General features: G+C 43.5%; 1 protein-coding gene across 2 annotated transcripts in view; it reads right to left on the bottom strand.

Annotated features, from left to right (window-relative positions):
• Positions 1–2,945: 2,945 nt before the first annotated feature.
• The window catches only part of elp3 (elongator acetyltransferase complex subunit 3), a 42,969-nt gene continuing 33,412 nt past the window's right edge, over positions 2,946–12,502 (bottom strand). The window contains exons 10-16 of one of the 2 annotated variants that reach the window (XR_004898388.1): positions 12,298–12,491; positions 9,926–10,016; positions 7,405–7,470; positions 6,726–6,953; positions 6,424–6,505; positions 3,739–3,992; positions 2,946–3,705 (exon numbers count right to left, since the gene is read on the bottom strand). Coding sequence is in view for 1 of the 2 variants with exons in the window: in XM_031295485.2 (XP_031151345.1) it covers positions 3,901–3,992; positions 6,424–6,505; positions 6,726–6,953; positions 7,405–7,470; positions 9,926–10,016; positions 12,298–12,491 (753 nt within the window). In the remaining variant the exon portion in view is untranslated. Of the gene's footprint in view, positions 3,993–6,423; positions 6,506–6,725; positions 6,954–7,404; positions 7,471–9,925; positions 10,017–12,297; positions 12,492–12,502 lie in introns of both variants that reach the window. The other variant, XM_031295485.2, reaches the window with a different exon arrangement.

Genomic DNA, 12,502 nt, shown 5'->3' with positions numbered 1-12,502 from the left:
GGTGTATGTCCTGCACTGACTTGAGTGTGAGGTAAACTGTGCTACAACGTGTCTCCCCCGTCTGCAGCACTGTTGTCGGTAGGGTTGGGCATCGAGAACCGATTCCTACTTGGAATTGTTTCAAAAATTACGATTCCAGTGGAATCGTTTGGAGGATTTGGTTCCAAATCTGATCATGGGTTCCAAATTTAACATGCGCAAGTTTTGGTTTCCGTAGCAGCCAGGCGTTTGTTGTGTTGCAGCCTTGGAGCACAGTAAGCAGCGCTCTAGTCTGGCTTTATTTTACGTTGAAAAAAACAGTAAAACGGCAGCCCACCATTGAATCAAAATAAAACTTTACTCTTATTTGTGAAATAGGCATGTGACCTGTTTCAACCCCTCAAAGAATCGGAATCGATAAGAACCGGAATCGAAAGGAAGAATCGCAATTGGAATCAGAATCGTTAAAATCCAAACTATGCCCAACCCTAGTTGTCGGCCAGTGCGTCAGCATGCAGACCGTGGCGAAGGACAGTATTAATTAGGTGATCGAGACAAGAAAGTTTCCTACATGGTTCCAGGGCTTCGATTATGTTGCTGCCTTGATCTGTTACCCACACTATTCGGCTGAGGGAGCTGGGGTCGAGGGTTTTTTTTTACGTTTCTTCATTCGGATCCATTTGCGATCCATTCCATTCTGAATAAACAAACAACGCAGTTTACATGCTTCGTCCTTGTTGCATTACCGGTATTTATTAAGATAATTCTAAACAGATTTCTGTAGTTCAAACAACTCGGAATTGTAGTTGAGAACATCAGTTATAACGGCCCACGTATTAAAAAAGTTTAAAGGTTTAAATCGGGCTTGGGCTCATAATTACAGTTAATGTGTCGGGCCGGGCCGGGCCCGATCTAAGCTCTAGTTCTCAGCCCTCTGCTATACTCTTTGTACACCAGCGACTGCTCCCCAGCTCATCCAACCAACACCATCATTAAATTCGCAGATGACACCACAGTCGTCGGTCACATAGTAGAGGGAGATGAGACACACTACAGGGCTGAGATCGAGAGGCTGACCGCATGGTGCCATAACAACAACAACCTGGAGCTCAATACATCAAAGACCAAAGAGCTGATTCTGGACTACAGGAGGAAGCGGCAGATGGACCCAGCGCCACTCCTCATAGAAGGTGCTAGCGTCGAGAGGGTCCACACCTTCAAATTCCTGGGAGTCCACATCGCTAACGACTTCTCCTGGACAGCTAACACCACCACCACCATCATCAAAAGGACACAGCAGCGTCTCTACTTCCTGAGACTTCTAAAGAGAAACAACCTATGGGAGACGCTGCTGGTGGCCTTTTATCGCTCTGTCATAGAGAGCATATTGACATACTGCATCACAGTGTGGTATGCAAGCTGCACTGTGGCACAGAAAAAAAATCACTGCAAAGGGTCATCCGGTCTGCAGAAAAGCTCATTGGCTGCTCGCTGCCCACACTTGACAGCATCGCCTCATCCCGCTACCTCAGCAGAGCAAAAAAACATAATCAAGGACTCCTCTCAGCCAGGCCACGAACACTTTCAGTTACTCCCCTCAGGAAGGCGTTATAGGTCTGTCAGAACCCGCGCATCCAGGTTCAGAGTCAGCTTTTTCTCCACAGCCATCACAACTCTAAACATTCAATTACAGAAATAGGACTTCATCATGCTAAATGACTATCTTGCCTGTTTTCACTTTTCCAGTACTGTGATTTTTTGGTGTGAGAGTACGGCGTGAGGAAGTGTATGAATGTATACTACTACGCACCCCATTATGTGTATGTGAGGGTATGGTTTGTGGAAGGGTATGGCGTGTGCGTATGAATGTATACTTCTAGGCACCAGAAGGAGTAGCACTTAAATGTATATATAAAATAAATGATTCTGACAGATACTGTTATCCCTAAAGATTCAATGAGCCACATGCATGTTTAACATCAAAACACGATTTATAAAATCATGCCATGCCATTATTTTAATAGCTTAGTATTCTATGCACTTAAAAAGGTATGTATAAAAGCTTTAGGCCGCCCTACACTTTATTGTAGGCCCCGTTTAACATGCAACTTCTTTTATACTACATATGTAGTAGGTGGTCCCTGCTCCATCTCTCTTTCAGTTAAGGGGTCCTTGGCTTAAAAACGTTGGAAGACCCCTGAGATATTGCATATAGTTCGGTAGGAGTAGAATATATACACATCTAGATTCCTTTTCTCTTCTTTTACTCCGGTAATTTTTGTGGACAAGTCCTGTAACCTTCACTTCAGTAGAGTTTAACTGAACTTGCTTGCTCATGTTGCAGTGAAGATTAGACCAAATTCTTCCTCCTCTACAGGACAAATCAGCTCGGCACAGACTCAGCGAGGGGGGTGGGGGTGGGGGGGAGTCCTTTCACATTTCACAGCTGATAGCGAGAGTGAGCAAAGCGTAGAGAGAAAGGCCGAATGTGGCATTCCTCAATGCGTCAGGACTGCAGCAGCACCAACACACAAGCACTGTACAGTCACGACACAGTAGCAGCATCCAGGAAATTACGCATTGGCCGTTCGGCTTCAGTCACCCCGTGCGGTTGAGATCTATATGAGACATAGGTTGCCACAGGAGCCTTTCATTGCGCTTTATTGCTAGCTGCTTTTCAAATGACAATGCCTTTCCAGTAAGGGAGCATTCAGTCAACGTTCAATAGACGGGCAACTGATGGAGATGTAATTGGAAAGGCTGTGTCAAACGAGCCAGTAAAACACTCTCATAGGGCAATCGTTGGGGGTCTCCTGCAAGGGCAGGCACCCTTGACATTGGGGAATACATTATAGGAGCTACTCTGACGATGTGACCTTTCTTTTTGGCTATTCTCTCATTTAGGTGTAATTGTCGAAATGTCTTTCTACAGCTAGAATTTTTCTCATGAAACAGAACACTAACAGTAACTGAAATATACTTTATTCCTTGAGGAAAAAAAAAAAAAAAAATGGTCAAGTGATGTGTTCAACATCTGGAATTTACCAGAATACATGAAGCCCAAGAATGCATGAGGGAAACACAAGTAATAGGATTAACTGTGGGGTTTTCAAAAAGCAATATTCGCTAATATTCAATTTCCTGCCCTATAAATCGAAATTGCGCAATTACACAACGGCTGCCCAGCGAGGACACTTTCCACAGTTTATTCATCCACTGCCAGCCATTAATGAACGCTTGACTCATAATGGGTTTTCTATTTAACTGCAACACAAACATGATTAACTCAAACCGTGACGCTAAACAGGTTTCTTATCCTAGACGAACACACACAAAAAGGGATGGCCAGGCATTTTGATTTTTCTTTACCAGACACATGTAACATTTGAGTAAAATTCAAAATGTCTCGGCAGGATTGTTCTCATTTCTTGTCAAACCGAATCCGAACTGCTGAGACGGAGTTCATTGACAAGGCGCTGGTGGTGCCCACAGTGTGTTTCTTTTAGTTCCAGTTTAGGAAATGGAGCAGATTCAAACTGGACTTTTCTTTGACGTGTAGCAATAAAGAAATGTTTGCATCTCGAAATGAACTCAAAGCCTCGTCCACAAGATGTTCCGGCTTCATCCCGAATAACGTTACTGTATTCCTTACACCGTCTCCTTATCTTTAAAATAAAAAAAGCGGAGGAGATGCAACAGCATTTCCTGGTGTGTACCAGATAAAAAAAATAAAAAAAAAAGCAGGGACTGGCAGAAAAACCCAACCAATATCTCCTCTGATGCTAAGAAAACAGAACAAGTTTCACTAAACATACTGCGGCAATCATTTCCCGACAATGTCGTCTTGATAAATACAATAATGTGTGTGTGTGTATGTGCGTCTGTAGCCACTGTCCAGATCAAAAAAAACATTGTCCAGGTTCAGTCCATTCCAGGTCCATAGAGGTCCTTCACCATATACGGTCCCTCCAACTCATAGCCCATCTTCCTGTAGTAGTTCCTTGTTCCCACACCTGCAAAACACACCAGAGGGAAACAAGATGGTGCTCAGATCAGAGGAACCACAGAAATGATGACATTATAGGTTAATGATCCTTGTGGAAAACCTCAGCTGTCTTATTGTTATCAAGCCAATTTGAGCTCATCACAGATATAGCTGTATTAGAGTGCGGATCCGAGCCCAACAGGAGTTAAGATATTTATGTCCGAGCCCGACACAGTTAAAATCAATTTTTTTTCCCTCATACTAATGACACATGTACGTTTGTTTGTGTGGAAAGCCCGCTTTTATTAAGCAACTGTAGGAAGGCATTCGGAAATGTCAACAGATGAGCGCATCAGCGCACACGGGGCAACAAGCGCACGTTAACACAGGCGCGCTCCTACATAATAAGCTTTTTTAAATTTAAAATGTTCAATGCCTTATCGCGCTGATGTGACCGAGCCCGACCCAAACCCGTATCCATCCTCTAACGTGCTTAAATGTTAAAAAAAAAGTCTGAAACGCTCCGTTTTAGCGTCTGTCTCTTTAAGATCGGCATTGATCTAAAAACGAATGCGTGATCCTTACAATATCCGTTATCCACGGCTGATTCATACCGTATGAAAAGCTTCTCCTTCAGTTCATTAAACCCCTGCAGCCACCCGAAGGCAGCAGGACACATGTTGACAAATCCACAGCCTCTGATTGGAGACGAGCTACGCCGGAGCGCAGCGCCATTGCACACGGCCGCCCACTGTGTTTACCTTCATTAAGTCATGACGTGTGCGAATGACACCAGGCTGCTTCAACAGGACTACACACACACACCTTAACACACATCAGACGGGTCTGTTATAAGTGGGTACTCTGCTGGTTTATGTGGGAGACGTCCCATTACCAGGGCTCATTAATCCTCTGCAGCAGAGCTTCCTTTCAAACTTATCTTAGCAAAACTGGTTTTTATTACCGGGCAAATGCTGCCGTATCACATCAAATACGATATTATGATGTAACCATTTTAAATGTAATATGCGGCAGCATTACATTGATGCATTCATGAAAACAGCTTTACTAAAACAACAAATAAGTTTATAGTTTTTCATTATTTGCTTCTATGATGGTTGTACTAACTGCTTAAAAAAACCCCGCCAAAAAGCAAAAAAGGACAGCCAGTGACGTTAAAGAACGGCTTGTTTATTGCTAAGGCCATATGGTCATAATTCAAATGATTTATTTAAAATGTAATGATAACTTATTTCACCAGTCAATTTTTAACAAGTTGTTAAATGAAAAAAAAAAAAAAAGAACAACCACAAGATGGCAGAAGGGTATTTTACAGTAACTTTGAATGCACCATGAGCTTTACTAGTTGCAATTGAACGCACCATTAAGTCCCGTCGGTGTTGTTTCTCTGACAACTCCGACAGCGGCCGTGGCCATGGTGCAGCTAGTCTACACTGTGTCTTTAGCTGCAGACTGTTGGACGTCCCTGTGTTGGAATCATTTTGACTGGAATAGGGTCACACTTTACACCGATAAGCTGTCAGCATTGTAACCGTGTTAAAACCAGCTTCTAACTAAAGCGGGAATCATGCTTCTGTGGAGGCTTAGTCTATAGCCACGATGTTCCAATTCCGGGATTGCTCCTTTGCTAACGGAAATTCCGCTGGATTTTATTCATTTAGGCTGAATATCCGTTGCCTTGTGCTTCCTTTATATTGGCATTTTAAACTCCGGTGGATTTCTGAGGACTATGGTTAACTGCTCCTCAGATCTCTGCAGGGTAAATCCAGACAGCTAGCTAGACTATCTGTCCAATCTGAGTTTTCTGTTGCACGACTAAAACAACCTTTGAACGTACACGTTCCACTGAAACAAGTTCCTTCCCGAGGCTATTTTGCAGCGGCGACGTGGCTCTGTCCGGCGCTTAGCGGCGCCCATGAAGATTGTGATTGGTTTAAAGAAATGCCAATAAACCAGAGCACGTTTTCCTCCCATCCCGGAATGCTGTGTGGACTAGCCAGACCCTCCTCTGCAGCGCTGTGGAGGAAGGTCTGGCAATGCGAGACTAGGGGAAATGCAACGCTACCAAGCCACGGCCAAGCAGACCAATCACAGTTGTTGCGATCTGCGTTGCCGCGACATCTAGTTACATTTTTTGAGAGGTGTACGTCAGGCTACGTATTTCCACGTACCCTCAGCGTTGATTTAACGCAGAAGCATAAATTGGCTTTAACTGTAGGCTGACATTTCCACCTGCTGTGTCAACTAGTGTCACGTGCAACGATGCTTCTGTTGCCTCTAACGTCACCAGAGAGCAGCGCAGGTCTTTAAGTGGCACCAAAATGAGGCACCGAAATCCATATTGCAATTTGGTCTGGTAGATACCGGTCGTTTAGGGTTTCATAAGGTAAGGATAGGATAAATGATGCTCTTCTGTGCTATGCTGTTTTGTTCCTTACCTGAGATAACAGCCAATTTGCTAGAGCCGTGTTCATCTCTGGCAATTCTCTCTGCCTCCTCCATCAGCATCATGCCAAAACCCTAAGAATGAAGGAGGGGGAAAGGAACAGATTGTTGAGGTTAATCTCAGTCTTGAACTTTTCTGGTCTCATGCTGGCCAAAGAAAATACAGGCCAGGAGTGATGTCTTTACGGTGTCAGAGAAAAAACAATCAAGACTCACAGCTGGAAAAAGAAATCCAAGTGTTTGTGTGGGTTATCTACTTTGTATGTGGAGTCTGTGCGTGTCAGAGCGTAGCCACCTGATGCTGGAACTTGCTTGGGTCCCGGCTGCTGACGGGGACGACGCTGCCGTAGACGTGCAGCTCGCGGACGATGGACACGCCTCCTTTCAGCTCCGGGCGGAAGGACTGCGGGGAGCAGCGACGCAGACGCAGCAGGCCAATCAGGATGTCCTGCTCGGGATCCTCGTAAGAGAGGAAAGTCTCCCAGCCGCCGTTAGCCACATAGTCCCTCCGCACCAGCTCCACCTGAACACACACTTGGCTTTGTTAGGGAATGGAGTGCTTGCACAAAAAAAATCAGTGTCTGGAACAATAGAACACCACGTTTCATCCTTTTTATATCTAAGGCTGGGTGCTGTATTCGATAATTTGTAGGCACCGACCGAATTGCCTCTAAAGTATCGAGTATCGAAAAATGCCTCGTCATTCAATACCCAATTTCAACACCTAAGGAGTAAATCTCATCAAAATCGGTCAGCCAATAAGCATGCAGCATGCTTCTACCAAGATCTAATAATGCTGCTGATTGGCAGGCTGTAAAAACACTACGTTACGCACAGAGACGTAGTAGGAGCTAAAAAATAAATTTGTGCTGTAATGTTGTAATTTCTTTTTGTTTTATAAAATTGGTATCGGAAAAAGTATCGTTTAGGTTATAAAAGTGATTGCACTTCATCTGCAGGATGCTGTCCATTACCTGATACGGTCGGACTTTGTGGTGGATCTCCTGAATGCCCACTTCTCTCGTTCTCACGTCTCGACACTGCACACACAGAAAAACATTCAAATGGGTCAACCCAGTTTAGAAACTCAAACTCTTTGGACTGTTAAAACACCTCTCAACGTTGTAATTTACATCGGGAGAGGCGGGGTCCGCCATTCCTGCCTTCCAAATTGCCTTCACGTGCCCAAGGGATTCACAGGAAATGATGCCTTTGAATCCAGCATTACTGTTTGTAATTATATAATCGCACTGATATCAGCCTCACCGTCTAATTTCACGTTCCAAGCTTTAGGCTACATCCACACTACTAGGTTTTCATTTTTAAGCGGCGTTTTGAGACAAAAACAATCTCGGTCCACACAAGAATTTTAGCTCCAGTAGCAGAACTAATCTCTGTCCGTTTTAACACTTCTGACAACGTAGTGTATATATATTACATGACCATTCACATACACTGGGCATGCCCGGTGTAAACAGGAAGCAGATTGTCTGACGTTACTCTGCGGTTGAAAATCATGGATGTACAAGTAGAAAATACAGAAAATAATTGATAGAAAAAACAACAATGGCCAAGAGTAAGAACAGGGATTTATTTGCCTGGCCTACCTAACCGTTAAGACTGACTTGACTGATCGTTGTTTTCAAAGGTCTCCGATTGTGCCCGTCCAGACGTCAAAGCAACCCCGGAGTTTTCAAACCACAACGGGGGCAGCAGTGTGTCCAAATGTCTCTATTTTAGGGGCTCGGAAACGCAGAAGAAGTGTGAACGCGAGGTATAAAAGCAAGCAAAAGATAGTAGTTTTTAAACCAAAACGTAGTAGTAAAGATGTAGCCTTAAGGTACTGTCTATGCTAGCCCAACATTTCCTACTGCCATTGCTTCACATTAAAAGCACTCAACTGGGAAAAAAAACAAACACACGATGGCTTTTATTGTGATGCAGTTACAGAAAACGCAATCCGTTTGTCACTGAGGTTAGCGCTGACACTGATCGTTCATTAATATGCATCTACAAAACAAGACAACGGCCATTCTGGCCTTTTTTTTTTTACATTAGATATTAGAAATATGTGAGCCACATTGAGCTGTTGGAGCGGTGCAGCCTGTTACCTGCTGCTCTTCATCTAACATAATTAAAACAATGCTGCACTGTAAACAGATACACCAGTTGTTCCTCTGTTGTATTTCAGAAAATGTAGCTGCTCAAGGAGTATTTGCCTTAGAATTTTCGGAACCTGTAGTGATAAACCGCACCTGCCGTTACCACGTAAACTATGGGTGCCTCAAAATCAACCAGAACTGAAGATTATTCCTTTAAGGCTTTTAGTTCCATGGATGGACTTCATTTTCTTTTTTAAGATAATTTTTTGGGCATTTTCTGCCTTTATTTTTGACAGGACAGCTGAAGACATGAAAGGGGAGAGAGAGAGGGGGAATGACATGGAGCAAAGGGCCGCAGGTCGGAGTTGAACCCACGGCCACTGCGTCGAGGAGTAAACCTCTACATATGGGCCCGCTCTACCAACTGAGCTGGACTTCATTTTCTTAAAAAGAAAAGAAAAATGTGGTGAAATAAACTCTTCAGTTTTAGATGTTTTTTAATTTTTTTTACACAGACAGGTTCCTACTCTGCATAAGTTGCATGACGATGCAAGCCGGTTGGGAAAGTTTTAACAAACTCAGTGGGAAACTAGGTTGAATAATTTAAAATCGGCAACAGTCTGGTGAAAATGGATGTGCAATATGTGACATCAAATGTGCCACATCTCTGAGCCAGTGGCTGCCACCAATCTGTCTGTACAAAAACAAAAGGCTCAGCTTGTAAAAAGAGATTTTGCAAGTGTTGTCTTGAATAATGAGATACCAAAAACAAATGAGGTAAAGAGGACAAAGTAGAGCCAAGCAAAAAGTTTTACTAGAGGGGATGGTGGGAAAAGAGCTAAAAGTCGCCACTGATTTTAGTGTGGTCTTATTTCAGTCAATAAACAACAGAAACTAACCAAAGCTGACAGGAGGCTCTTTACCCCATAGGTGTTTTCTGATGAACAGTTTTGAAAAGTCTTTTTATCCCGAGTCTTTTTTTGATGGGAGTTGGTAAGGGGTCTTCTGCTTCATGCGCTGTGCTGGTAAGGAGCCCCCTTTCCCTGGTGATTTCAGGCTGGATCAACTTCTACTGAAGTTGTCATCTACTTTATATTTACTTTCCAACATAAATTCAATAAATGTCGGGGGGCGTGGAAGGGAGAGTGCTCCAATTTTACGCTCCGACAGTTTTAAACTATACTCGGTCGACAGGTTTTTTTTATCTGTCATCTTACATAGCTAATTATTCTGACAGTCAGTCAGCATTTGTCTGTTGGCAGCAGCCGCCAACCAAAGTTCTACGGTACCTGTTTGGATCCCACCCCAGCTGGATAGGTCTATTGACTTCCTCACTCAAAATAAGCTGACAGGGTGTCTTTCAGGTTAATACGAGAGGCCCTTTGAGTCTCACCTCAGTGCCCATGTCTTTCATCCTGGCCAGGGCCAACTCTCTCAGGTTGCCGTGCTCCACTCCGGAGCTCACCAGTGGCATGGGGATGTCCCTGATAGGGGGTACAAAAGCACAGACATGAAATGACACAAGAATGGTTTTAAAATGGGGTATAACAGATGCAACTATCTGCAAATAAATCTATACCTTGGAGGCTGTATTTGCTATAATATTGCTAAATATGTTAGGTCTAAAAGTAGTTTCTAAACGGCGGAGTTAGGAGGAAAACATCGGGTGTGTCAGACCTAACTTAAAGCTATAGTGCATAGTTTCTGTTGCCCCCATGAGGAATTGTAAGTAATGAGAAAAACACTGTCGGCGCGTCCACGTGATACAAGCCTTCCGTGACAGCGCACCACCCCTCCCCCTCTCCTATTTCATTTAATTCACAAAGCATTTTACCGCTAAAATTCCAAGTCTGAGAGAAGTTAGAAGCAGTCCAGGCCCAGTTGTTTTTGATTGGATCAAATCTTTCAAATGAGTTGTTCAAAAGAAGAAGAAAAAAAGATTCTGAAATTGTATTAGATCACGTAATCCAATCTTGGTCCTGATCTGGATCAAACCGTCAGTATGTGTTGTTCAAAACCTTTCAGTAGGACTGGGATACCTTTACGTTTAGGGCGTGTCCAAAAACTTTTGGATAGATAGGGCCCTAAACCTTTCAGTACTGTTAAGTAAAATAAATACTGTATATGAGTGTGTCTCCATAAAATAATCCCCCAAACAGTTGTCAACATCAAACAAAAATAATATACTTACTCTATTTGTCATTGATCAATGTATATTCATTATTAACAATGACACACCCATCAGAGATGAACCAGTCAAAAGTAGTTTCTTACAATTGCAAACTGTATTGCACGTCCAGTCAGTCCCTCATTCGGAGAGAACGCCGGACGTTGGTTTGTGTCTTCAACAGGTTCACGTGCATCACAAACATCATCACAGAGAGGGACATTGCGCCTGGTAGCGATGTTGTGCAGGAGACTACAGGCCAGTATTATGTGGTGGTGACCCCATACTGGCTATTCAACCGCTTGTTCTATGTTAGAACCCTGGTAATCTGGATTTCGTAATCTTGAAAAGTTTGTATCTGGATAAAGGTGATCCAATTCAATTTTCTTTGAATGGCACAAACGTAACATGGATTACGTGATCCTGGATAGCAAAACATGGGATTTCCAGATCTGGATCATTCTGACCTAGATTAAACTTGTTTGAACACTGGGCCCAGAGGACTCCTGTCACTAATTTTGTTTTTCTAGTGCCCCGTCCTCCATTTTCCATTGCAGATTTAGTACCACTTCATGCGTGAGGCAAGCGTGGCTGGTCGTCATAGCGACGCCACAGGAAACTGCCGTGACCTAACGTGACACACACACACACACACACACACAGAACGTCGAAGGTGTGTTGTTTTTGATTCTCTGCATGTGGCTGTTGCCACAGAGAAGACACATTTAGTTTCAAAAGAAGCTGGAGGCAGCAAAAAAAACAGTCTATTGCCTATTTTAGTGGGTTTTCTCGCATGTGAAAAACACGCTTATTATGGTTTGAAAAAGGGTATAAGGCCTACTATGGCAGTTCCTCTTTAATGAGGCTTTAAAGGGTAACTTTGCCGTTTTTCAACCTGGACCCTATTTCCCATAGTTTTGTGTGTAAGTGACTGTGATGGGAACAATAATCTTTGAAATAGGTCCAGTATTGAGAGTGAACGCTGTAACCCCTAACCCGGCTGTAATGTAACCCTATGGGGCAAATGTGCATCGTCAATTCCGTCCACTAAAAGTGCTTGTTTTGCCACTGAAAGTTTTTGACAACATTATGGAAAGGATCCCTACAGATACAGACCTTTTTTTTTTTTTTTTTTTTTTTTTTTTTTTAAAGAGTAAAATCCTCTTTTTTTAAATAAGAAACAGCTCCGAAATTGCTATCGCAAAACCCACCAGACTAATTTCAATAAACAATACTTTTAGCGTGTGTTCCACATGTCAATCTGTAAAGTAGTTGTTTTTCTAATTTCAACCAAACCAGAGAGGCGATTGCTGGAAAAGTGGAAAAACGAACCAAGACAGCTTTTGATAGTTTAAATGTTGTTACTGTCGACTTTAGTGCACGTAAATTGAAGGTGCGCCCATTAATTGCCCATTAACCATGCATTGTAGCTTTTTTCGCTGATTGCCGAATGCAGCGATCTCGCCTAATACTGGACCGATGTCAAAGATTGTCGTTCCCATCAGTCACTTAGACACGAAAACATTGGAAAATAGTAGCCTTTCAATCTACAGTCACTTGTGTCCAACCGTCACCATCAGCCCCGTTCATTGTCTCACCTCTGCACCCGGTAGACCCGTGTCCAGGGCGGCACCAGCGCCAGGATCCGGGCCACCAGGTCCACCAGGGCACTGGGTGTGTAGCTCTTGTAGCGGCCCGTCTTCCACAGCTCGTACAGACCCGTGCCTCGGATCACCAGTGTCGGGTACAGCTTCAAACCATCGGGCCTGAACGCTGGATTCTCAAAGAACTCCTGCAAGAAAC

This window comes from Sander lucioperca, chromosome 9 (assembly GCF_008315115.2).
Source record: "Sander lucioperca isolate FBNREF2018 chromosome 9, SLUC_FBN_1.2, whole genome shotgun sequence".
Taxonomy (NCBI): Eukaryota; Metazoa; Chordata; class Actinopteri; order Perciformes; family Percidae; genus Sander; species Sander lucioperca.
Note: the sequence above shows the minus strand (reverse complement) of the source record. Positions and strands in the feature narration are given on the sequence as shown.